This window comes from Elgaria multicarinata, chromosome 4, assembly GCF_023053635.1.
Source record: "Elgaria multicarinata webbii isolate HBS135686 ecotype San Diego chromosome 4, rElgMul1.1.pri, whole genome shotgun sequence".
Classification (NCBI taxonomy): Eukaryota; Metazoa; Chordata; class Lepidosauria; order Squamata; family Anguidae; genus Elgaria; species Elgaria multicarinata.
Window position 1 is genome coordinate 97,019,997 of NC_086174.1, and position 25,749 is coordinate 97,045,745.

General features: G+C 43.7%; 1 protein-coding gene across 1 annotated transcript in view; it reads right to left on the reverse strand.

Moving 5' to 3' along the window:
• GRIK2 (glutamate ionotropic receptor kainate type subunit 2) overlaps nt 1-25,749 on the reverse strand; it is a 531,656-nt gene that overhangs the window by 215,951 nt on the left and 289,956 nt on the right. Inside the window, exons 7-9 of the mRNA XM_063124850.1 lie at nt 24,878-25,021; nt 23,355-23,462; nt 10,768-10,881 (exon numbers count right to left, since the gene is read on the reverse strand). Of these exons, the coding sequence (XP_062980920.1) occupies nt 10,768-10,881; nt 23,355-23,462; nt 24,878-25,021 (366 nt within the window). The remainder of the gene's footprint in view (nt 1-10,767; nt 10,882-23,354; nt 23,463-24,877; nt 25,022-25,749) is intronic.

Here is a 25,749-nt window from a genome sequence, read left to right on the forward strand (position 1 = left end):
AGCTTTAAAAGCTGAGATTGAACTTGTAGATCTCAGATGTTCTGGGAGAGCATTCCAGGCATAAGGGGCAGCAGAAGAGAATGGACGAAGCCGAGCAAGGGAAGTAGAGACCCTTGGGCAGGCGAGAAACATGGCACCAGAGGAGCGAAGAGCACGAGCGGGGCAATAGTGTGAGATGAGAGAGGAGAGATAGGGCGGAGCTAGACCGTGAAAAGCTTTGTAGGTCAACAAGAGAAGTTTATATTGGATTCTGAAGTGAATTGGAAGCCAATGGAGAGATTTCAGAAGTGGAGTGACATGGTCAGAGCGGCGAGCCAAGAAGATGATCTTAGCGGCAGCGTGGTGGACAGAAACCAATGGACTGATGTGAGAAGAAGGAAGGCCAGAGAGAAGAAGGTTGCAGTAGTCCAACCGAGAAATAACCAGTGCATGAACAAGCGTCTTGGCAGAAGAGACAGACAGAAATGGTCGAATCCTGGCAATATTATACAGGAAAAAGTGACAGGATTTAGCTACTGTCTCAACATGAGGACGAAAGGAGAGCGAGGAATCAAATATAAAGCCAAGACTACGAGTTTCATTGACCGGAGTAAGCGTAACATCATTGACAGTAAGAGAGAATGAGAGGTGAGGAGAAGGTTTAGGAGGAAAAACAAGCAATTCAGTCTTAGCAATATTAAGTTTCAAACGACGATGAAGCAGCCAGGCTGAGATATCTGAAAGACATGCTGAGAAACGATCGTGAACATTAGGAGAAAGTTCCGGAGATGAGAGATATAATTGTGTATCATCGGCATACAGATGATATTGGAGGCCATGAGATTGAATAAGCTTACCCAAGGGCAACATGTATAAAGAAAACAACAACGGGCCAAGCACCGAGCCTTGCGGAACCCCTACTGAAAGTGGAAAAGAGGAAGACGAGTTGCCATTAGCCAACACGCTGAATGAGCGACCCGTTAGATAGGAGGCAAACCAGTTATAGACAGAGCCACAAAGTCCAAGGTCATGGAGGGAGTCTAAGAGAAGATCATGATCAACTGTGTCAAAGGCTGCGGTTAGATCAAGGAGAATAAGAACGGAATAAAGGCCTTTAGACTTGGCAGTAAGAAGATCATTGGTGATCTTAGTAAGGGCTGTTTCAGTGGAATGCAAAGGACGGAATCCAGATTGAAAAGGATCCAGAGCAGAGTTACTAGAAAGAAAGTCAAGACAGCGAGAGTAGACCACACGCTCCAGGATCTTTGAAACAAAAGGCAACAGAGAGACAGGTCGGTAGTTAGACAGAGATAGCCTATCAAGAGTAGGTTTCTTGAGAATGGGAGAGACTGTAGCATGTTTAAAAGCAGAAGGAAATGAACCAGAGGACAGAGAAAAATTAATAATATGAAACAAGGAAGGAAGGAGAGCGGGAATAAGATTTATAAAGACGCGAGAAGGAATCGGATCACGAGAGCAAGTGGAAGGCTTTGAAGAGCGCAGTATTGTAGACAGTTCATCGGCTGAGACCGAAGGAAACACAGAGAAATTTGCAGGAGGAACCGGCAGATGAGGAACAGGAACTGGTAGAGGAGCAGAGCTGGCCAGATCGGAGCGAATAGTTTGGATTTTAGCATTGAAAAAAGAGGCAAAGTTATTAGCAGACAGAGAGGCGGGGAGAGATGGTGGATTAGGCTTCAGAAGAGAATTGAAAGACGCAAAGAGCCGCTGAGGATGCTTAGCATTTGACTGGATCAGCGTTGAGTAGTACTGCTGTTTGGCCAGTGAAATGGCAGAAGAGAAAGAGGAGAGTACAAATTTGTAATGGACAAAGTCCGCCCAGTCCCTGGTCTTACGCCAAAGGCGTTCAGCTGCCCGGGAACAAGAGCGAAGGTAGCGGAGGAAAGAGGTGAGCCACGGTTGGGGTTGAGATGGGCAAGCTATCCGAGTTGTAGATGGAGCAAGATTATCAAGATTTGAAGATAAGGAGGAATTAAAGGAGGAGACAGCTGAGTCCAGGGAGTCAGCCGAAAAGACAGAAGGAAGAGAGGAGGCTAGAGACTGCGAAAAAGCCTCATAGTTGATAGAATGCAAGTCACGGCAAGTGCAAGAAGCGGGATGTGAAGGAGGAGGATTATGAGTAATATTGAAAGAAACTAGATGATGATCTGACAAAGGAAAGTCAGCAGTAGAAAAGTCCAAAACAGAGCAATTCCGAGTGAGAACAAGATCCAGACAGTGTCCAAGGGAATGTGTGGGTACATCAGACCAAAGCTTAAGATCATAAGATGAAGATAGGGAGCGAAATCATAGAGCTGCAGCATCTTGAGGGTCATCCACATGGATATTGAAGTCACCCAAGATAAGAGTAGGACAGTTGTCAGAGAGGGAAAAGGACAACCATGAATCAAAATCAGAGAGAAATTTTGAGGACGAGCCTGGGGGTCTGCAATCCGCAGTCGCAATGGAGCAAAGAGCCTCACCACATGTGCCTCAAAGGAGGAGAAACAATGTGATGGTGGAATGGAAATAGGCTGGAACTGGCAACGACTAGATAATAAAAGACCCACACCACCATCCCGACCCTCTGGGCGACTCGAGTGAGAGAAAGAGAGTCCTCCAAGAGAGAGGGCAGCCGAGATGGCGGCATCGTGGGCAGGAAGCCAGGTTTCAGTAAGAGCAAGGAGGTGAAGAGACCTAGGGCGTTACTAGACGAGGCTCTAGCGCGCGTTACCTTCCGCAGTCACGTCGAGGCTTCCAGATGACGTTCACGAGGATCCGCCGTTATCCCGCGGTGAAGCCTCTTTCTCCCGACTTTAAAAAAGTGAGTTTTAGGACGCCTTTTCCTGCTGTCCCGCGGTAATTCGGAGTACGTGTGGGAGGATGTGAGGTCACTGCGGTCCGGACTGGGCAGGAAAAGGCGTGCTAAGGGGGAGTGGTCAGCGGCTTCGGTCAAGCCGCCTCCGCCATTTGCGCGCAGTCCGGCAGCTGGGGCAGCGCGGCGGAGCGGCTTTTTTTTTTTATTTCCCCAGTGACAGTTTGCGCAGGAACGGAGGACCGCAAAAGTGGCTGGTGACTCCTTGCGGTGGGCAGCTACCGTGGCCGCATAATGGCGGTGCTGTACGCTGCCTGTTAGTGTGGGTACCAGGCTGGCAGAGGGCAGAGCTGTTTGTGGGCTGCTGCCATGGCTACGGCCAGATGTGGGTTGGCTCCTTGGGATGGGGCACAGGGCACAGAGGCGATCATCGCCGCCGACACCTCAGAGGCATGATGGGAGATGTAGGCACAGAGTGGCCATGCAGACGATTGACCTCGGGTCATATGACACCCGCCACGACCCCCATCAGGAAGTGAGCGCATCAATGTTGACCCTCAACAGCACCAGCAGCACTTCGGCTGGCACTGGCACTGCCGCCGCTGCCGCCGCCAGGGCCGGCGGCGGCATCGCTGACGGCTGCGCAAGTTTGCGGTCTTTCGGACGTGCGCAAACCGTGCAGCGAGCGAAAAAAAAAGCCGCGGCAATCAGGCCGGTGTGGCTGCGCAACCGTTCTCGCGGCGGCAGCAGCACAACCGGCGCAAACTTCCGCCACAAATCGAAGGCAGGTGTGGATGATGAGGCGTCACGGCTGAACGGGAAAAGCCGCTTTCACCGCTCCTCAACGACGGAACACCCGGTACGTCTAGCAACGCCCCTAGAGATAAACAAGTCCTGAATGACAGGGGCCTTAGAAGCAACAGAGCGACAGTTCCATAAGGAACACGAAAAAGGCAGCTGAGAAGAGGGGAGACGGTTGATCATTAAGAGAAGGCTTCCTAGAACACATCTGAACAAATTGTGGCCACATTTGTGCAAATTGCTCAGACATTTGAGCAGATTGCTCAGAAAGTTGTGCAAATTGTGTAACCTGCAAAGAAAATGGTACGAAAAGAGTTCAGGAGTTCAGGGGAAAGCATGCAGCTCAGCTTGCAAATGCAAATCGAGTCACGGAACTCTGTGGAGTCACAAAAGAGTTGGATTTCCCAGAAACATGAATCCCAAGTGGGTCAAAATGTCCATTTCCTAAGGTAAAATGGCAGCAGATTTCTAGATGCATGTGCATCGGGAGGGGTCAGTGTAGGCTCATTGGTGCTCTCTTCCCCTTCCCAGCTGACCCTCATGCACAGTAGGCTGTAGCAGGAGCATGCTGGCTGCTGCACTGACCAGGATGTCCATGTGTGTTTCTCCTACTCACTTCTAGCCAATGCTTTCCTCCCCAGGGCCCCAATTATCCATGGCTAGATCTCAACTACTTTGAATTATAATTAATTGACTATCCCCTTTGCTTTTTTTTTTTTGCTTCCCTTGCTAGTATTTCCAAATGATACTGCCCATTGGTAATACATTTTTCTGAGTTGTGCTGTTTTGTGTAAAAATAAGCCATGAAATAAAAACAACAACAGATAGGCAAATAATTCATTGGAAGAAACTCCGTGCTTCAGACTTCAAGATTCTTGAAAAATGGCAGATAGCCTAATTCAGTATAAAATGTGGTGCTCTGAGGCAAAGATGAAATGTTTTGAGAGCCAGTAATATACCCAGCCAGGAATGTTTCATACACAAACACCCTCCAGTGCTGCAGCAAAGATAAATTATTTAGACCTCCTAGTCATGTCAGCCCATATTGACTCTGTGTCCCAGCGGAGTTGCACAGAGACCAGAAGCAATCCAAGATCAGCACACTTGCAAGTGTATGTCTGACCAAGTTTCTTGAAAAAAGTGATTAGAGACACTGAAGCTACTCCAGAATAATTTCCAAAACATTCAGTCATATCAAAAACAGAAGACAGGGCTGACAATGTTTCAAACCACCTTTCCTACCTGTTTATAGGTTACTACAAGAATGGGACATGATGTTCCATAGGATGGTGCATAGCATTGTCTGCCTTACAATAATAACTGTATAAGTTGTTTTTTTTGCTATTTTATTGTTTTACTCTGTACAGCACCATGTACACTGATGGTGCTATATAAATAAATTAATAATAATAATAATAATAATAATAATAATAATAATGGGTTGGATAAATTCCTGGAAGTGAAGGCTATCAATGGCTACTAGCCCTGATGGTTGTGTGCTTTCTCCAGTATTCAAGGCAGTAAGCCTGTGTGCACCAGTTGCTGGGGAACATGGGCAGGAGGGTGCTGTTGCACCATGTCCTGCTTGTTCATCCCTGGTCGACGGCTGGTTGGCCACTGTGTGCACAGAGTGCTGGACTAGATGGAGCCTTGGTCTGATCCAGCAGGGCTCTTCTTATGTTCTTATGTTGAAGCCAAAAATATCAGTGGACTATATTTGGTATCTTTCAACTTATTTTTCTGTAAATTGCCTTTATTTATCATTGATATTAATCTAATTTATGAAAGTAAATACTACACTGAGTTTATTTTCTGTTAACTTGAGTTACTTTTATTCCCATTCAATGGTAGTCTGCTCTATTACGACCTGCTCGTTGTTTTATTACAATCACAGGCCTGCAGCCAAAGATTTATGTCGTTCCTTCAAATTAATATGGCGGCATCTCCAAATTAATCCAAATAAATTGAATGTAGTACACACCGAAGGTAAGATCTAATGCACTTCAGGATTTTTAGTTATGTGTTTAGTTTTTCTCATCTTCTTTACTAAATACATTTCCTCTTGGTCGCTTTCTCTTTCCAATTCTTCTGCACCTACCTCTGCACCTTTTCTTTGCCTGCATTACAACAAGGTATGCTAAGGTATCTGAGTTACTTCTCAGGAAAAGTAGGACACAGAGGGCTTCAGCTATTTGGTGGTATAAAAATGCAATAAATAAATAAATAAATAAAATAAATCTTGGACTCCTCCAGCACTGAACTGGGCAGGCTTCCAGTTGTATGTCTCTTGGCCCAGGCATCTTTCCCTCTACACCAGGGGTTGGAAACCTGATGCAGTACAGGTGTTTTGGACTACAGACCCCATCAACCTCCACCAGTAAGGCCAATGGCCGGGGGTGGTGGTGTTGGCAGTTCAAAACATCTTGAGGGCACCAGGTGGCCTACTGTGCTCTAAACTATCAAAACAGGCTCACAAGTAGTGGAATTTGTTGGCATGAACTTTGCTGCTCCATAACACCCCCATGACAATGGCTGGAAATTGCATTGCAGTTTGCCAGCCCAGACAGATCAGGTGATCTGGGAAGCCAACAGGGCCCTGCCAGCCTTTAGTAATCACTGCCCCAGATCAGCTCTCCAGTCTGAGTAATTTGTCACTAAAGCCTCACCTCACCTTGCCATGCCTAGCAGAACTGCTATTTCTGCATCTTGGTTCATGCCTGCCTTGGAGCATGATTATTGTTAGCTGCCTTGGGCACCTAGTGTGAAAGATCAGGCTATTTGTTTTGTTTTATTACATTATTTTCCTCCGGCCCTTCAGACTGACAACCAGCCATTGGGGAGAGGGGTTCTGACTCAACTGGATATGCAAATAAGAATATACAAATGATAAACATTAAAAGCAAGAGGAAAATGCTTTCACCTTTTTAAGTTAGCTAATGTATGATAGTGAAGAGGAAGATACAAAATAATAAAGGTGTGAATATGGCACTTGAGAAAAGGGGTGGGCAGAAGGTAGACCTCCAGTTGTTTTTGTCATGGGCTGGGCCCCTTTAAGAGAACATCTTTGCTTCATCCCAGGGAGAGAGAGAGGGGTTTCTTTGTGTCCGAAAAGTTAGTAGCAAGTAAAATGCTAAGGCCACGCTGTGCGAGAAGTGCCTGGCATCTGATAACGCCTCCCCGGGCTGGTACCGGGGGGAGAGTAACAAGTTGCAGCTGTGCAATGTCTGGGAGCATTCCTCCCTCCCTTCAGGTGAGGTGTGGGTTGCTAAGGGGTTTCTATTGGTCAGGGTGGGTCTGGTGACAAGGGGGTCCCAGAAAGAGATAAAAAGCTTGGGCACCCAAGGGTCCGGTCTCTTTCCTATGGGTGTTAGGAGTCTGGTGAGTGTGTGGTGAGCAAGAGCATCCAAGCTGGGCTGGCTAGATGGCGGAAGCCCCATGTGGCTGCTGAGGGGAAAAGTCAGTTCGAGTGGTTTGAAGCCATGTCGAAGTGAGCAACAGAGACTGAGTCGCAGTGTTAAGTGTTCGTTGTGTTTTAGATTTAGGTTTGGGTACAAGTGGGCAAGGGGCCTTGCTGGAGTTGCGGCTGGTGGGTGGTTAGTGGGGAGTGAGTGCGAATACGATTTGTTTGAGTGTGCAAAGGGGGAGAGTGAGGTATTAGTCCCTGCTGTCCGAAGTGTGTCATTACTTTTTCCGTGTTTTTCCCCCAAACTCCTTACGTGTTTACCTTAATGAGTGGACCCTTATGGAAGTGTGTTTGTGTAAAGAATAAAAGTGTTTGGTCCCTATCTCCTCTGTAGTGTCGTTCCCTGAGAACTTAGACTCCTAAAGGGTTTAAAATGGCAGTAAAGTGGCATGTGTTTGGGCTGGCGGAGCCAGACCCCCTTTCCAGGCCGGGAAATCGCTGAGTCAAGCCTGGCGGTTCCATCACAGTTTTGAACTTCAATTCCCATAAGCTCCTGCCAGCATGGCCAATGATCAGGCAATCTGGGAGTTGTCTGAAAAATCTGGGGATCTACCTTCTCCCTGTCTGTGCTTTCATAGAAGCATAGAATAGTAGAGTTGGAACGGGCCTACAAGGCCATCGAGTCCAACCCCCTGCTCAATGCAAGAATCCACCTTAAAGCATCCTTGACAAATGGCTGTCCAGCTGCCTTTTGAATGTCTATAGTGTGGAAGAGCCCACAACCTCCCCAAGTAACTGGTTCCATTGTCGTACTGCTCTGACAGTCAGGAAGTTTTTCCTGATATCCAGCCGGAATCTGGCTTCCTTAACTTGAGCCCATTATTCCATGTCCTGCACTCTGGGAGGATTGAGAAGAGATCCTGGCCCTCCTCTGTGTGACAACCTTTCAAGTATTTGAAGAGTGCTATCGTGTCTCTCCTCAGTCTTCTTTTCTCAAAACTAAACATGCCCAGTTCTTTCAGACTCTCCTTACAGGGCTTTGTTTCCAGACCCCTGATCATCCTCATTGCCCTTTTCTGAACACACTCCAGCTTGTTTGCATTCTTCTTGAAGTGTGGTGCCCAGAACTGGATGCAGTACTCAAGTTGAGGCCTAACCAGTGCTGAATTGTGGGGAACCAGTACCTCATGCGATTTGGAAGCTATACTATTAATGCAGCCCAACATAGTATTTGCTTTTTTTGCAGCCACATCACACTGTTGCCTCATATTCAGCTTGTGATCTACAACAATTCCAAGATCCTTCTCACTTGTAGTATTGCTGAGTCTAGTATCCCCCAGCTTGTAACTGTGCATTTGGTTTCTTTTTCCTACGTGTAGAACTTGGCATTTATCCCTATTAAATTTCATTCTGTTGTTTTCTGCCCAACACTCCAGCCTATCAAGATCACTTTGAAGTTTGTTTCTGTCTTCCAGGGTATTAGCTATCCCACCCAATTTTGTGTCATCTGCAAACTAGATAAGCATTCCCTGCACCTTTTCTGGTGCCTACTTCAATATCATTTCAGCACCAGGCAGAGACATTATTATTATTAATATTAATATTAATATTATTGAGTTTTTAAATTTTAAATTGCTTTTGTATTGCTTGTGGGTTTTGTTTTTTAGTTTTGCTCACTGCTTTTATGCAGCTGTTTTATACTAAGGTGTGTTAAAGTTCTTGTACTGCCTTCATTGTAAGATTCCCTGGGAGACTTCTGGGGATATATTCATGATTGAGTAAAAGCGGCTAAAGCAACAATAGGAGAAGCAGATAATAATTACTAAAACATGACCACCCTCTGTTTCCTAGTGGTTACTTTTCAGACACCAGTGGGGCACAACTGGGAAGAATCTAACTATAAAAATGGAGAGTGTTTCTCTTAAAAAACACTTGATTTTTATTTTTTGTCAATCGCACTGGAGAGCTTTCTTTTAGACAGGCAAAATACAGTACTGAGCTCTAGTGCTAAAAAATTTCTGAAATAGACAGGACTGTGAAATGAAAAATGAGGGGGTTATTTCACAGTCCCATTGTATGCTGCTCAGCGAAGATGATCGAAGTGAAGCTATCAGTAGTTAAGCAAGAATTGAAAGCCATGTTCCAGAACTGGAAGTATGCCACAAGGCACTCAGGGTTTTTCATTAGTTTTCATCACAGGGGCCTCCATCCTGTCAGACTACTTGAGGAGGAGGAGGAGGAGGAGGAGGAGGGGTAGTGTTGTATATAGCTAATTTCATAAGATGCATGATAATATGGAGGGGTGGATGATGATGATGATGATGATGATGATGATGATGATGATGATGATGATACAAAAGCCTTTGTGGACTGGAGCCAGTAAAAGTGTATGCTATAACAATTTTGGTAATCTTTATAGTGATGCGGGACTCTATTATTCAAGGAACATGCTTCCACTCAGATTCTAAGCTTGCATCCTTGAAAGTGCATCTCATTGATTTGAAAGACAGGGTATTAGGTAGTGATGGGGCAAAAATCCACCTGGGCCCACAGTGGGGCCAGATGCCCCTGTCTCCGGCCCTCCTGAGCCCCGATGGACACTCACGGCAGATTTTTGCCCCATGGCTACTGCAGGACAATGGGGGCGCACTTCTGCCCTAATCTGCGTATGCCCTTTGTCCCTTTTCTCATTGGGGAAATTGCCATTAGAGTGAAAGGGAAGGGGAAAAACTCTTCTCTTCCTCCCCCCTCCGCATCAATTGCACACTTTCTGGAGGCCCCAGAAAGCGTGCTTTGTCTCCCTCCTCCACCAATCGTGGCCTTAAAGGGCTTAAGGTCATGACTGGCATGGTGGGTGGGTGGGAGGCAATGCACGCTTTCTGGAGCCTCTGAAAAGTGTACAATTCTCTCTGGTTCGCTGATGGCACGCCGAGGAATTGCATACTTCCCCGAAATCTGGGACTTGCACATTGGCAAGTGCTCAGCTGGGCCATCCATCCAGAACAGGGCCAGCTGGGCAGCACTTGGCAAACTTGCGGGGCAAGCACCCCATGAGTACTTCATTGCCTAGTGTTAGGATGAGCGAAGCCTTTATTTACTCAAGTGATGGGCTACCTACAATAAAGACCCAATAAAATTCTGACATCTGTATCAGCAACTAATTCAGCCCCCCAAAATCATGAAACCTTTATATTGCATCCATAAAATTCAGCACAAATGATTAACAGTCTTTCAGTTCTGATTAGATAGCAGCACACAATTATTCACACACATGAAAATGTCTGACAAATCTACTGTAATAGATGTTTACGTACATGGGCTTCTGTGATGCCATGTCCTAATCTGGCAGGAGCCACATCCAGACAAGAAGAAAGACAGAACAAACAAAAGGTAGGCTATCAGGATAAATAAACACACACACACACAAACACACACACACACACCTTCTCCAAACCAGCTATGGTAGTTTCCGCCTAAACTTAAAGTGCTAAGGAAAGATTAAAAAAAAGTTAAATGATTAGTCAGCTGAGATTGTAGCACTGAAATTAAAACAAATTTCCATCACCGTAGAAGAGAATAAACTCCCATAGCTAAATTAACATTTCAGATCATTCATTATACAGTAATTGCAAAGTAACTGTAAAATACATTTGCGTACTGGTCATTACTATCGTTACACTGTGGCTTTTCTTCACAGTTTTCATGTATGGACAATTTTCTGTAAAATAATTGCACATATGATTACTTACTAAGACAGCTGATTACTTACCAAGATGGTGGTTACTGTTAGGGAACGATTAGATAGGGAATCAGTGATGTTTGCTGGTTTTCCTTTTTGACTCTCAGTCATGTTAAGGCCACTTGCAGGATCCCAAGTTCCAATCTATAAAACAGCATATGCACTTAAAGGTTGTCCATGAGTTATTTTTAGGCCACTAGGACAGAACAGTGCATGGCAAAAGTTAAGTCTACTAATACTTATATTTCACCTCTGGTGCAATTTCTGCTACCATTCTATTAACAGCAGCTTGCTTAAAATATGATTCATTGCTCTTCAAAATGTGTCTAGCAAAATGTGACACTCAGGGCAAAAATGTCCTGAGTGCTTAATTTTCCATTTATGCTTCCATCGTCCAAGAAAGAACACATTTGTTGCCTGATAGCTCAGTAAAAAATATAGTTGCCATGCATATGCTATGCAACACTGTATGCATCTATCCCATTCTCTTCTTGGTTATACTATGAAACTGCTGATCTGATAGATAGATAGATAGATAGATAGATAGATAGATAGATAGATAGATGTAAATACGCCCTGCCTTTTGCAAGCATAGGTTAACATGTCCAGATGCTAATAGAAAACCCCTCCTGCCCCCCATCCCAAAATCCAAGGAAGTTTAAGTAGTCGGCACTCTGTTCCCTCTATTCTGTTACACTTATGGATTCTTCCAAGAACAGATATGTTCCTAGCTGCCACCAAATCCTTCACCACCAGCCATGCACTAGTATTACATCCATGTGTGTGGCTTGACTTTAGAAATAAACATACTCTAGAAATAATTTACCAGAATTTAATTTATTTAAAATATTTCTAGGCTGCCTTTCAGGGCAAGAACCCTCCCAAGATAGCTTACAACCATAATAGAAATTGTAATAATAATTTTAAAAACTGATAAAGTAATAAAACAGCCAACGTTCATAAAACAAGAAATAGCAGCAAAGAGCTTCTGGCCTAGACAGTACAAAAAACCCTACAGTACAATTGCAGAATTAGATTTTTCATCTACATTCTGGCAAACTTCCAGACAGTGATTCATTTTGAATCTAGGAAACTGATTCCTGCTGGCAAACATGTTGGGATACAGCGGGTCCAGTGGTTTTAGCAAAATCATTGAATCAGATACAGGCTGGGAAAAGTCATATTCCATTTAATAAATGAAAGCAATTTTACTTTTCTAAGATTTTTCTGGCCCTCCGCAGTCCTGCTTTGTCTATCTTGGGAAAAAATTAAATCTTAAAGGCAGGGATTGTAAGGATGTACAAGTGCCTTTCATTCCACCACCCACTCATCGACAAATCCCTTTCCCGCCCTGCTGGCATGGCTAGGGCAGGAGCAGGCTTTTGCGGAAGGGAAGAGGGGGAAGGACAACCCACCTTGGGTGCACCTTCTCAAGGTGAGGCGTGGCTGGGGCTTGCCTTTAAAAGCAGGCCCCGAACACATCCCAGTCACTCCGTTTGTATGGAGGGCTGAGTCGGAATTTTGCCTGACATGCATTGGCTTTGTGTACAGGTTTTCGCCTATATCATACTGGAACAAACTCAGTAGAGGGTGGGTAAATAGGTAAATTACATTGGTGCAGGTTTGTGTGGGAATCTTAGGACCAGATGAGGATGGTGAGCACTTGTTGGGCACCTTTATGGTGACTGGCAGGTTCTGAGGCCTGGTCCTCTGGGGGCTCAGTGGCTCTTGAACCAGGATACAGCCTGCCTCTGGGGACCTCACTGTCTCACCTACTCGGTGCTAAGTGGCCTGAGCAGGGGGTGAAACAGGGTGGCTTCCCTCAAGCACACACATGTAGCGTAAGAAAGAAGCTGGGTTTTACCCGACTCCTGGCTTAGCCGAGTGGCTCACTCAAAACCAAGGCTAGTTGCCTGGAGAAAGAGCAATGACATTCCCGCATTGTCATATGTAGATCCAGGGAGGAGTGAATTTCCCAATCTTTAACAAAGAGGCCCTAGTTTATCCAAGCTCTGGGGTCTGAGTCATTATTTCCTCACTTCTTCCTCTATCCGCAAAATTGTGTGTGTGTGTGTGTGTGTGTGTGTGTGTTTCATTTTCCCTATTTGCACAAATTCACATTTCTGCAGATCGCACTTGTGAAAATGTGCAGATTCCTCCCCGCCCCATGCTCATGTACATTGATGGTGCTATATAAATAAATAATAATAAATAATAATAATTTTCCGATGGAGTAAATGTGCATTTTCACTGGTGTGTTTTCCCTTTCCTTCCTTATTTTTCTACAAGTCTATTTACATAAAGTTCCAGAAAGTAAAAAAAAACGGACCTGTGAGACGTCGAGAATGTTATTCTGCTGCAAAAACTGTGGTGCAGATTCATAGAAATCTAATCTTGTTTGATTCTCTTGCAGATTTCACTGACTTCCATAAGGGTTTGTGTCACTATTACATGCTACAACTCTGCTCAGCAACGAGATTTACAGAACATGCATTTTAAGGAACGAATGGAAGGTGCCATTGCCAGCTAAAGTGGATGGATTACAAATCTCACAGCCACACCTTGCTCCACACACTCATTTCATGCCTAGGTTTACAACAGTAGCACACAGGCAGCATATATCGATTGAAACTGCTACTTCAGTATTCAGATCCCTACCCTGTTGATAATAAATGAAATGTGTAATAAATATAACACTGGTGGATCGGAAGCAACCAAATATAATCTAAATATTCGTCCACTTTACATCTAGATATGTAGAATTTTGACTTCTACGCACTTATGTTTGCCTAAAGCCATAAAGGATACCAATTATCATTAACTGTAGTCACTCTTTCTTTGAACCTCTAGAAATACCCCTTCATTGCAATTAACTACTTCCATCAGTTTGTGTTATTTGGCTTTCAAAATTGTTTGAAAACTATTTTTAGAAAAGGAACACATACCTGTTTGGCAGGTGTTTTATCTAACACATGCTCCCCCATGGTGCTGGAACAGTTTGAGCAAAGCTCCAGCACATTGTGCCATGGATCCTAATGCACTGCTATTGTTAACCAGGATGGTAGCATAATAACATCCCACTAAAAGCTATTTCTCTTGAAAAGATTAACCTTGGCACCAAATTTCTTGCTGTCAATTTGCTTGGCACACATGTCTTAATTCTAAATCTGCTTTAAAAGAACTGAGGAGGTTTGATAATATGTGCTCAACTGGAAGCTAGAAAACAATTTCCTCCAACCAAAGTATGTGCTACAATCAAACCCATTCTTTTATCATATATAACTCAAATCATATATAACTCAGAAAGTAATAACTAAAAAGTAAAACAGAAGCTTGGACCTTCCAACATCTCACGAATGAAAAACAGGTGTACCGGGGTTTGTGAAGCTAAGAAAGGAATCAGGGCGGTATCAGAGCCTATTAGGTAATTGTGGGGCAAACCGAATCCAGATTCACAAGTAGGAAGTGTATCTTAAGGAGGAAGTGGGAACTAAAAGAGCATGTAAGCAGATAGCTCCAGATGACAAAAGTATTGAAAACCTGGCAGGACAAATTGCACATTTTATGACCCCTTCTTTGCTTGCCTCAGGCCAGTTCTACACCTTGTGTCAATTCATTATGAATGTGGAATAAAAAGCACGAAATAACACTCTGAAAGCGGCATACGGAGTGTGGATTCTGCCCCAAGAGTTATCAGTGCACTTCAAGTAGTGTGGCTCTAGCTTCAGACTACGTAACTGATGTGATCACCTGTTAAAATTTTGGTATCACCATAACTAAAGGGGTGTTAAAGATACAGAACTGAATGCACTAATTTGCAAAATAATGGAGGCACTCCTATTTTTATTTTTAAAGAAACCCTGCCTCTAAGTTTCACTGGCCCCATTCAGAAGATACCTTAAACCATGTCTTTAACCATGGTGAATAAGGCTTTCTGGGCTCAACCACCTTGGTTAAAGCTGCGGTTTAAGGTGTCTTCTGAACGCAGCCACTGTATGCACATGATCATTAATTTAATGCAGCAGGGGTGGTATACATAAAGAACAGTCTTTGTTTCATTGATTCTCTTACAGGGCCCAAAGGCTGCTTTGTGATGATTGTGCGGAATGTGGAGTGTGGGAAATAACGAGGTGGACACAAGATTGGGATTTAAACAGGGCCATATTTATTAATAGATCTGCAGAAAGAGAAAACCTAAGTGGGCATCTGCTCTAATCCAACCTTATGCCGTGGTTTTATCAGGCAAAACATTCACGGCCTGAGAGTGGCGCCTCAACATTCACCATCTCCCAGGCTTCCCCTTTTGGGGTAGGGAGGCCTTCCGTGTCAACCACCCCTCGTGCCGTGGGGCTCCAAATTGCTGAGAAATGCCGGCTTCAAAGGTAACCCTTATCACCACCAGCTGGGCTGCAGGGCTCACAGCTGGGAAGCCTCAGGCATTACCGATCACCACAACAGTGCCTCTGAATGCTCACCAACCCTAACCAGCTCAAGATGCCCGCAGATACCTGCCACAGGGAATGGCAAGCCTCTTGCTCAGTTATTCCCCACAAACACACACACACACCTACACAGGATCTCAATCCAGCAGGCCCTGCTGCAGATCTAGCAAATGCCCATCATTACTGAGGTCAGACAATTGTGCCCTGTCTATCCTATAATGCTTCCTCCATGCTACTACAGTCACTGGGTTTTGGGTACTTTCATCCCCGTGTTTAAATAATTCATAAAACGTCCAGGGCACCTCCTAAGTGGGTGCATGCCCTTCTTAAATCGAGCATGATTGGATTGCAATTTTGGGCTACTGCCCAAATAAGTACCTGCCATCTTCCCAGCTCACTCTGGGAATCTGGCAAGACCAAGCACTTGCCTTCTTACGACTACATACACCAGTGCGCCATGCCATCCTCCCCTGGCTGGGAATCAGCAGGATCACCTCGCAGTTCAGGGCCACCACCCAAATGGGTAAATGCCATCTTCACAGCTCACTCCAGGAATCCAGCCAGACCACTTACTCACCATCCCAGGCCAATACTGGCAAGTCTCTTGGAACACTGCAAAAGCCTGTAACTCCCAGGCTTCTCTTTTAGCCCTTCACATCTATGGACTGTTGGCTCATGCACTGCATGCCATACTACTGTATGTTGGCCAGCCAATTCATGTGCATCTTTGTTGATCAGAGAAGACAAGAGCTGTTAGAACTTTCCAAGGATTGCTAGGTATATGCACAAAATTATTTGACATGCCTTCAGTAAACAGCTTGCACTCTGTTCTGTGCAAAGCCAGACACTGTGGCCAACTTGTTACAAAGCCAACTTTTGGTTGCCCAGAAATGGTGTTTAGTTAAGCCCACCTTGCTGGAATGGGTGTGGGTGTGGGTTCCGCATGTGCTATCAAGTACAGAAAATTCTAATACTTTAACTGGGAAAGATTCTGCTACTAGAGTGGCAATTCCCAATCATGAGGCACTGCCACGTTGGTCGGTCTTAACCAAAATGTAATAAGGAATGCAATCTGGGAGATGCAACGTCTTGAACCCGAAGGGTGAGCGAACATTGGCTGACACCTCCCATTCAAAAACACCAGAGGGGAGGGTGAGAGCCAATTTATGTGCTCGGATCCCCCCTCCCCTCTCGGTTGGTGCCACAGGGAGGCCACAAATGGTGTGCCTCCACGCCTCGTCTCCCACCCCCAACCACAATAGCCTTTCCATGCCCAAGCTGCGCCGGGCGCGGACGTAAGGCACTTCCAAGATATGACTAGGGATGTATGAGAATCTCACTTGCTTTCATTTAAACCCAGATCTTGACCCCTTCACACTTGTGAATGTGAATGCATCTTGTGGCCAAAGCTCACTCATTCCCAAAATTAGTTCTTCAGGAAAAGGAGTGAATTTTCATTCTTTAATCAAATGGGCGGGGGGGGGGAGTATGCATCTGGATGTGCACATTTTCAAAAATTGCATCCAAAATGAACACATTTTCTGTTTGAATGGGGAGGCAGGGAAAGCTTGCAATTGGGATCAGGAACAAGTCAGGCCAAGCTTTGGGGAGCAACTTGGAGAACCTCGATGAGCTCAAACCTTGCTGATTCTGCCATCCCTAGATATGGGAACCAGTGGGTTATAAATGGCTGTCACTGCCAGTTTGGGCATAAGTGTTCAAATGCATGAAAAGCGGAGGAGAAGAAGAAATAAACCTTACACTACCCTTACACTAACAGACACAGATTCTCACTAATCCACTGTTAAAACTGACAGCTCCATCTAAGCATGCACAGATGTATAAAGTTGCAGCCACATTCAAGCAGTCCCTGCTGTATGCATGTATCTCTGGAGCTTTTATTCATATAACCAGTTTGCTTAGCTCATTATGTTTTCTATGTCAAATTATTTAAAAATGTACCCTACTGAGAATTATTTGTCCTCTATATAGACAAGAACCTACTGAGAAGTTTTATTCTCACTATTAAAGGGGGTTACTGTAAGCCTAATGCATAATCCATACTGTATAATTTTTGTGAACTGCCCAGAGAGCTTCGGCTATTGGGCGGTATAAAAATGAAATAAATAAATAAATAAAAGAAATAATAATAATAATAATAATCCAAAAGAGGAAGAGAAATATGAGCATATACAATACTGAAAATAAAAATAAGAAGTAAAAGACCTATTTGTTTGGGGTTACAAGGGAGACCCAGTTCTGCAAAACCTGAAGACTGTTGTTTAAAGCTAATATTGGCAGGATCTACACTACTGCTTTAAAATGGTTTATAACAGTAGTGGCAACTGTTGGGGCCCAGGACACACTCCATATACAGTTTTCAAACTATTGTCATATCCTGCTTGGTGTAGATCAGGCAAAATGTCCAGAACTTTCATATCCAAGGTCTGAAAAGTAACTTCAATCTTCTCCCCTGCCCCAATAAACATCTTGCTAGTGGTACAGCTGCGTCATTTCATACTCTGGACTTAATATCTTTCCCCTCTCCTTTTTAGATGTGTATTACTTCAGCTGTGACTGATACCACTAACTTTTCTCTCCTCTCCCACCTCACTGCCATTTCATGCTTTACAATTGTCTCTATATTCCTGATAAGGTTAGAGCAAAACAAACCCAAAAATATTTGCCAAAACCGATTTAAAAAAAAATACTCTGAGCATATGCAATTTTGCATTTTCAACTCACTTAAATCGTTGTGAATAGGGCGATAAAATGTACTTCGTTTCCGCTGCCAAGATGCTAAAATGTTTACTTAGGAATGAGTGTCATTTTGTTGGAGAAAAGGGTACAATACTTTTAAAGTAAAAATACTAAAATGAGCAGCTGTAACCATGTTACAGAAGTTCAGCCAGCCACTCCCTGAGTGTATGATTTTTTTTGTGCTGTTGCTTTTTGTGGGGGTTATTATGAAGGAAAAATGCTCCAGTGATCTATATTGGCCCCAGCATGCTCAGGTGCTGTGCTGGACATGTTAGCCATCATGTGCCATTCTCTGGGTAGTCATTTGGGGACCCCTGGGCAATGGGACCTAAACTTCATCCTCAAGGTTCAATCCAAGCTGTAGAGTTTCTTGCTAACATAAAACCTCAGTTTCTGCCTTCTAAGCTTTAGAAATGCCTTCACAGGCAAGCTTATTATACTACACTAACTCATATACCAAGTGTTGCTCGGGGGCCCTAAGATATATGTGTGCAAGGGTAATCATAAAGTTGTAAGCCGGTGCTAGGCCTGTGAGTTAACTTTTAAATGAATTAAATTTGGTTTTTCTCTCTCTCTCTCTCTTCCCCTCATGACAGTCCCTATAAGGTAGGCTAGTGCTAGGTCTAAAGTAACTTTAAAACGAATTAAATTCATTTCTTTTCTCTCTCACACCCCTGATGCAGGCCAGGGCCGCCTGGAAGCTGCAGCTCTCCATGGCTCGCTTGACCAACTTCTGCTCAGGGCACTTTGCAGGCACTGGGAAGCCTCCAAGGACAGCTGGGTTGAAGGCCTGCACCTGCCTTCAACCAAGCGCTCCAAGCATGAGACTGTACTGAAACGCTAGGGCTAGCTTGGGCACTTGCCCCACTTTGTCAAGCCTATTTGAGCCTGAGGAAGAAGTCACCGCTATGATTTTCCTTTTCCCCTCAGAAAGCAACAACTACAACCTACAGCATGCTTTTTGAGATGGTTCCCAGCTTGCCCAATGGGACTCTTGCAACCAAAGCTCATGGGAAGTGAAGTCTGGGGCCAGATCTACACCAAACAGGATATGACACTTTGAAAACTTTTTGAAAACTGTGTATGGAGTGTGTCCTGGGCCCCAGCAGTTGTCAATACTGTTATAAACCATTTTAAAGCAGTAGTGTAGATCCTGCCTGGCTGAGCCGGTCTATGCTGCACTGTGCAAGTGGTGCCTGTAGGTAGGCCGTGGGGGAGCTGGCCGGCCGACTGACTAACTATACCATTGAAACAGAAGAGTGACTAGACGAATGACAGACAGCTGAGGCTAGAATAGAAAGGTGGGTGGGATTAGTGGCAGTTGGGGAAAGTCAGGTAGAAGGAGAACAAAGACAGTGAGAGGTCAGGAAAGTGGGAGCTGAGTAAGGATTGAGAGATGGTGACCTGGTTTGCACACAGTGACCTGGTTTGCTAACCCATGCTTTATTTAAAATCAGCCACTCTACAGGCCAGTAGTACACCTCCCAGCTTGCCTTTGGCACCTCCTCTGAGAGGAGCTTCCCTCGTCTCGTTTCCAACGCTGCTCCTCGATAGATTGTTGAGGAGCAGTATTGCTGAGAAGGGAGGTAAGTGGCTCTCAGTGGACATGCCCAGCTCTAGCCAAGTCCTACTAGGACTGCCTCGGCTGACGCTTCTTGCCCACTGAATGCTCCATCAGAAGCCTATACTGAAGGGCTGGGACCAGACCAGGCATTTGTCCCCCTTCATCAGGCCTGTTTCTGGGCATATGCAGAGTCCCTCCTGCCCCCACTTAAGGGTGAAGGCTGTGCATGCACTTTCCCCAGATTCTGAGAAAACAGCTTTTTCAGAACAGGGTGCATTTGATCATATTCAGAGTTCAGACTCTCAAAGTCATGCTGTTGTATCTAGTTATGATTTTAAAACCATGCACAGCAGGCAGGAAGAGGCACCACAAATGAACGTAGCCCATTTATGTAGGTTGTTTCCCTTTAAGTGGAATTGGATGGACTGTCCAAGACCGACCTTAGGAGTCTGGGTTGTGAAAGGCATGCGCTAACAATGGCTGCCAAAGATCAATAAGTCTGGCCTCCTGTCCAAGACATGCTGAGAGTTCTGCCCCAGGCATGCTGGGAGTTGTAGGCGTAAGTAAGCCTAGATTTTTTATTTAATACTTTAAAAATACTTAAAACCCCAAAAATTAGGTTTTAAGATTTTTCTGGCACATTTTATAGCCAGTCCTATCAGTATGCCAAATTTCAAATTTGTAACTCATCTGGAAGTGGTTAAACATTTCCAGACATACATCCCACATACATACTTTCTGCTTCATAGTCATATTCTTCCTTTTGCTGCCATTTCCAAAGCAGCTGCCAGTGCTGAAGCAGTAGCCAGGTAAGCATTCTGTGGTCTCATGTAAGGGGGGTTTGAGGTAAATACCCAATTAAAACCCTGGGTGATGTAATTAGGAGCATGAGAGGTGCACACTGGGCTTGGAAGTAACCAAGCTATGCTCAGTTTGTGAAGCCCAATTCTGAATTGAACTAGGGATTATGTAAATTTCCTGTCATTGGTTTCAACGGGCCCTACCCCAAAATAAGTGTCTTAACATTAGGAAACGTATTTAAATGACAATACACTAACCACAATGGCGCTCTCTCCCCACAGCTCCATTTCTGTTTATGTGAGAGAATACTTGGCATGTTATGCTTTGCCCCTCTTTGAGTACTGGTTGCTGTAAACAGGTTTCCTGTTCTGTTAAGCACATCTGTTCTAGATACTATCCCCATTAAATATGATCAGAATTTCCCCCCTAAACCAAACATTTCTATGCTTTTGGTTTATTTCCTCTTAAGTTGCAGATAGTTTTACATTTGTTATAAGCCATTTTACTAAACTCCCACTGTATTTAGGAATATTAAGCGAGTTTACATGTTTTTCTTTGGTTTTCTCAATCAATAAAGCTACTAAACACAAGATCTATCTACCTTACCTGCCCCATATATTCATAGGCTACAATTTTCATTACATTTAGTAAATGGGCTTGTAGACAATTTTCAATCTATATGACAGCTTTCCTATTGAAACCAATTTGCATTACTTTTTCTAAGTGAGAATTTGTGAAACGTAATTTAAATGATTTACGGAAACTCAGATTTTACATCTGGTTGTATTCCTTTCATTCATTAGTTTTCAATTCCTCTTGATCAACCCGTGTTTTGCAGGTTTTAAAACATTCATCTTGTCCTAGAAATCTCTAGCTGATGTGTTCTTTTATTTCATGCTTCCTCAACTACAAACATTCACTGAGAACTTCATTATATGTTAGTTATTTGACTTAGTAATTGGACATTACCTTTCCTCACTCAGGAAGTTATGTATGTAGGAAAGGATCCTCACAGTTTTCTACTGTGGCTTTTCCACCCCTCCGCCAAAAGGGCTGCCGCTGTGCTGGGTACAATACAATAGACCCAGCCACTCTAGATATTGTGAATTCCTCACATATAGGCCCATTCCTCTCCATGTCCTTCATACACTGCCTACTTAAGCTCTTGGTTGGAAAGCATTTTGCTTTCCTGGGCCTTAGCTAGACAGGGCGAAATCCTGGGGCGATCCCCGTGATCGTCCCTGTGCATTCACATGATGCCCAGGGATTTCCCTGGGATCGCGCCTTACACTTTAGGGCCGCTTTTTCCGTGGTCTTGGGCTGAGGAGAGCGGGGGGAATTAATTTTTTTAAAAAACCAAACAAATCCTTTCCTTTTGCGTATGAGCGCTCATGTGTATGTTCTGTTTCTTTTTTAAAAAAATGGTGGGTGCAACGTCCTCTCCTTTCAAGGCAGTCGCATGCCACATGTAAATAGAGGGGGATCTCGCGATAAAAACATCGCGAGATCTTCACCCCTCTGTCGTGCAATAACAGGTAGGTCTAGCTGAGGCCCTGGAGTGGAGTGAACTGGGCTGCTGGTCCCTGTTCCTCACTCTAGCTCACTTTGATCTGGCCTACCCCTGATTTATGCTATGCATTGTCTCAGATGAAAAGAGCTATTTTAGGCCTGCCTAAGCATTTGTGTGGGCCCAGTGCAATTTCCCCAAAATGTTTAAACTTTCTAACCAAGTAACCAAGCTATGCTCAGTTTGTAAAGCCCAATTCTGGATTGAACTGGGAGTTATGGAAATTGCCTGTTGTTGCTTCCAACGTGCCCTACCCCAAAATAAATGTCTAACATTAGGAAATGAATTTAAATAATAATACACTAACCAAAATGGCCCCTCTCTCACCACACCTCCATCCCTCTTTATGTGTAAAAATACTTGGCATGCTATGCTTGCCACACTTTGAGCACTGGTTGCTGTAAAAAGGTTTCCTGTTCTGTTAAGCATGTCTGTTCTAGATCCCACCCCCATTAAATATGATCAGAATCTTATTTTATTTTTTATTTATTACATTTTTTATACCGCCCAATAGCCGAAGCTCTCTGGGCGGTTCACAAAAAAATCCCCCCTAAACCAAACATTCCTATGCTTTTGGTTTATTTCCTCTTAAGGTGTGGCTGGTTTTACATTAGCTTTAAGCCATTTTACTAAACATCCACTGTATTTAGGAATATTACGTTAATATTAAGCTGGTTTTCATGTTTTTCTTGGGTTTTCTCAATCAATAAAGCTACTAAATACAAGATCTATCTACCTTACCTGCCCCATATATTCATAGGCTACAATTTCCATTACATTTAGTAAATGGGTTTGTAGACAGTTTTCGATCTACATGACAGCTTTGAACAACAGTCTACCATGCTTTATCACAGACTGCTTTTTGATCTCAAGTTTGCCGTATGGTAAAGGTTCACAAGTTAAAGGTTCCCTTGGGTATGTGGAACTAGTTTCAGAGCTGTTCAGATCCAGGTTTTTGGATCTCAGTCAATAATAATATGGCCCTACAGAATGTATGTTCAAATTATGCAATTACTAAGATAAAATGAAAGCTCGATATGGAAGTCAACTTTAAACCTTTAGGCACCAAGAATGTATGGGCCTGTTCAGACAACATGCTAAGCCATGGTTAGGCTGCTAACCCTTTTGCAGTAAATGGTGAGTGAGTATGTTTAAATCAGGGTTATATAGCCACCATGGTTAGGAATTGTTCACACTATACGCTAAGTCATGATTCATTTGACATGCTAAGCCATTACATTTAGCTCAAAATGCTTAACCACCATGGCTTAGCGTGTCATCTGAACAGGATCTATCAGTGTTCATTTCAGTCATAATAATTAAATAATTTCCATGAGATTATTTATTAAAACTGACGCCAATATTTCCCCACACACTGCATAGTGCAGCTGTCATATTGCTTAAACTGGAGAAATGGGCAAGATTATTATATTGAAATATTATATATCAGTTTCAAGTAAACAGGCTGAAGTATCTCAGGTACCTTTTCAAGACCTTCCTCCTTAAGGCTAATCACATCTAAGTCAAAATCGGTCCTTAAGCCATTGGTTTTGTTGAAAGTTATTCTGCCAGTCAGGCCTTCCCAGTGAGCCTATGGAAACAGAGGGGGAAAAACCTTTCACATGTATGCAATAAGAGAGAGAGAGAGGAAATGAATAAATTAATGTCTGCCAAAATGGAAATATTAATTATTCATTAAGTTTAAATTATTTTCCTTGTGGCCTATTAAAAAAATCTCATTCACTTCTTGGATACCCAGCATTCTTTTGATAATTAAACCAACTTTTCCTTAATCTCTGCATACAATTCCTTAATAGTTTTCCATTTGCACACACACTCACACAATTTTTCTTAGGCTGATAAAAGGCTAGCATTTGAAATTTACACATTGTTTTCTGTTTTGGAGGTAGGGATTTTTGTTTTCCCTTTGCCTATCTTGCAAATATGCTTTCAGTCATACAACACAGTTCCCACTATGGCAACAAAAGCCCCATCCTGGCGTTTTGTACTTAAATAGAGCCGACAGACAAAGAGAGGAAGCACTCCAGCCCTGTTACCGCCTCGTGTGTTTCTGTCACCCTGTACTCATGGAGACCGACAATCTGAAGAGGATAACCTCCTGCATCTCTGGAGTCACTCCACATTCTGGATCACGTGGAGAGCCTCGATGGATACAGTGAGACAGAAGCAAAAGAAAGTGGGGCGGCAGTGGTACAGCTAGGAAATTTTAGCCAGGGTCATCCCATGAACCCGCGATCACCCCATGAACCTGGGGTCATCCCATAAAGCTGATTGGTGGGAGATTCAGGACAGAAACAAAGAAGTACTTTTCAACACGGCACATAGTTAAACTACAGAATTCACTACTACTAGATGCTGTGATGGCCACTAAATTGGATGGTTTTAAAAGAGGGTTTGACAAATTCCTGGAGGAGAAAGCTATCAATGGCTACTAAACCTGATGGCTATGTGTTACATCTGGTATCAGAGGCAGTAAGCCTCTTGGCAGTAAGCCAGTTGCTAGGGAACAAGGGCAGGAGGGTGCTATTGAAACTGTGTCCTGCTTGTGGGTCAACAGCTGGTTGGCCACTGTGGACTAAATGGACCCTTGATCTCATCCAGCATGGCTCGTCTTATGTTATTACATTTTGACAAAAACAAGGTCAAAATCAGTTTGTGTGGTGGGGGTAGGAGGTAAGTAACCATTATTTCTAAGTTAAAGCTGAAGAACTGGGAAATTAAATACTGGTACTTGCCCAAAAAACACCTTTGTATGTCCAAAGCTGAGTTTGGAGTTGAACCCATATTTCTGTTCTTTTATTTATTTTCAAACTTAGTTAAGATTTGAGTTCCTTTGTTTCCCCATGATAACATTTCGGTTCAACTGTGCAAATGCACATATTTATCTTGGCTAGAAATCTCAGAACAAAAGCAGTTTGAGATCTAGGTTTCTACATCTGCAGGGTAGAGAAAGCCAAGATGGAGCCTATTCTGTATGTGACGTACCTCTTTGATGAGATTCATGAAGCGGGTCCCAAAGCGCCACGGTTTGTGCCGATTGCACTGTAACGAACTGACAGTCATCTGTGGGAACTGCTGGACGGCCACTGACACCACATGAACGGCATCATACATTAAAGCTGCATCTGTCTGAAATGAGAGTGTAATCAACACTGTGAAAATGACTAACTAAAGGTGTGTGACAGACAGCAAACATGGAAAGGAAAAAAATGTGTCTTTCCTGCCTCTGTTGAAAGGAAAGCATGGGGGGATCACGTGACTGGTTTATTAAACAAAAACATTGTTACTAAGAGTAATATTTCCCCCCTTACTCTGTAAGGAAAGTGTGGGAATCCCAATCCATGTTGGAAAACCGAGTTTCCCATTTGCCTTCCACTGAAGTCCCAATCTGGATCAGGGCCCCTGTGCTTACAATTTGATTGCCAAAGAAGGATAGAGAAAACTGTATCATTTTTGGCAGTGCAAACTGCATGGGCAGGGGGCCTGATCCTACCCCCTTGGTAGTGTTCCAATCCAGATCAGGTCCAAACATTCTGAGTAAAGAAAGAAAGAAAACAGACAGACCTTTAATTTGACCCGAAGAGCCTGGTTACACATTACACTCACCAGAATTCTGAAGGCTCCATAATAGACAAAGGAGCCATAGAAATTACACACAACTACTAACGGAGGCTCTCTAGTGGCCTTTATCTCCCCTTATCTCAATCTCCCATAGTGGTTATTTTTTCCTAGTAAGTTGGAAGCATCTTAAGATTGCTGTGAAGAGGAAAAATAACAGGAGACAAACTATGGATTAGAAAAGGTATCAAGTACCTCCTTCAATCTGTGATTTTGTGCCCTCCAAGTTTTTCTGTCTT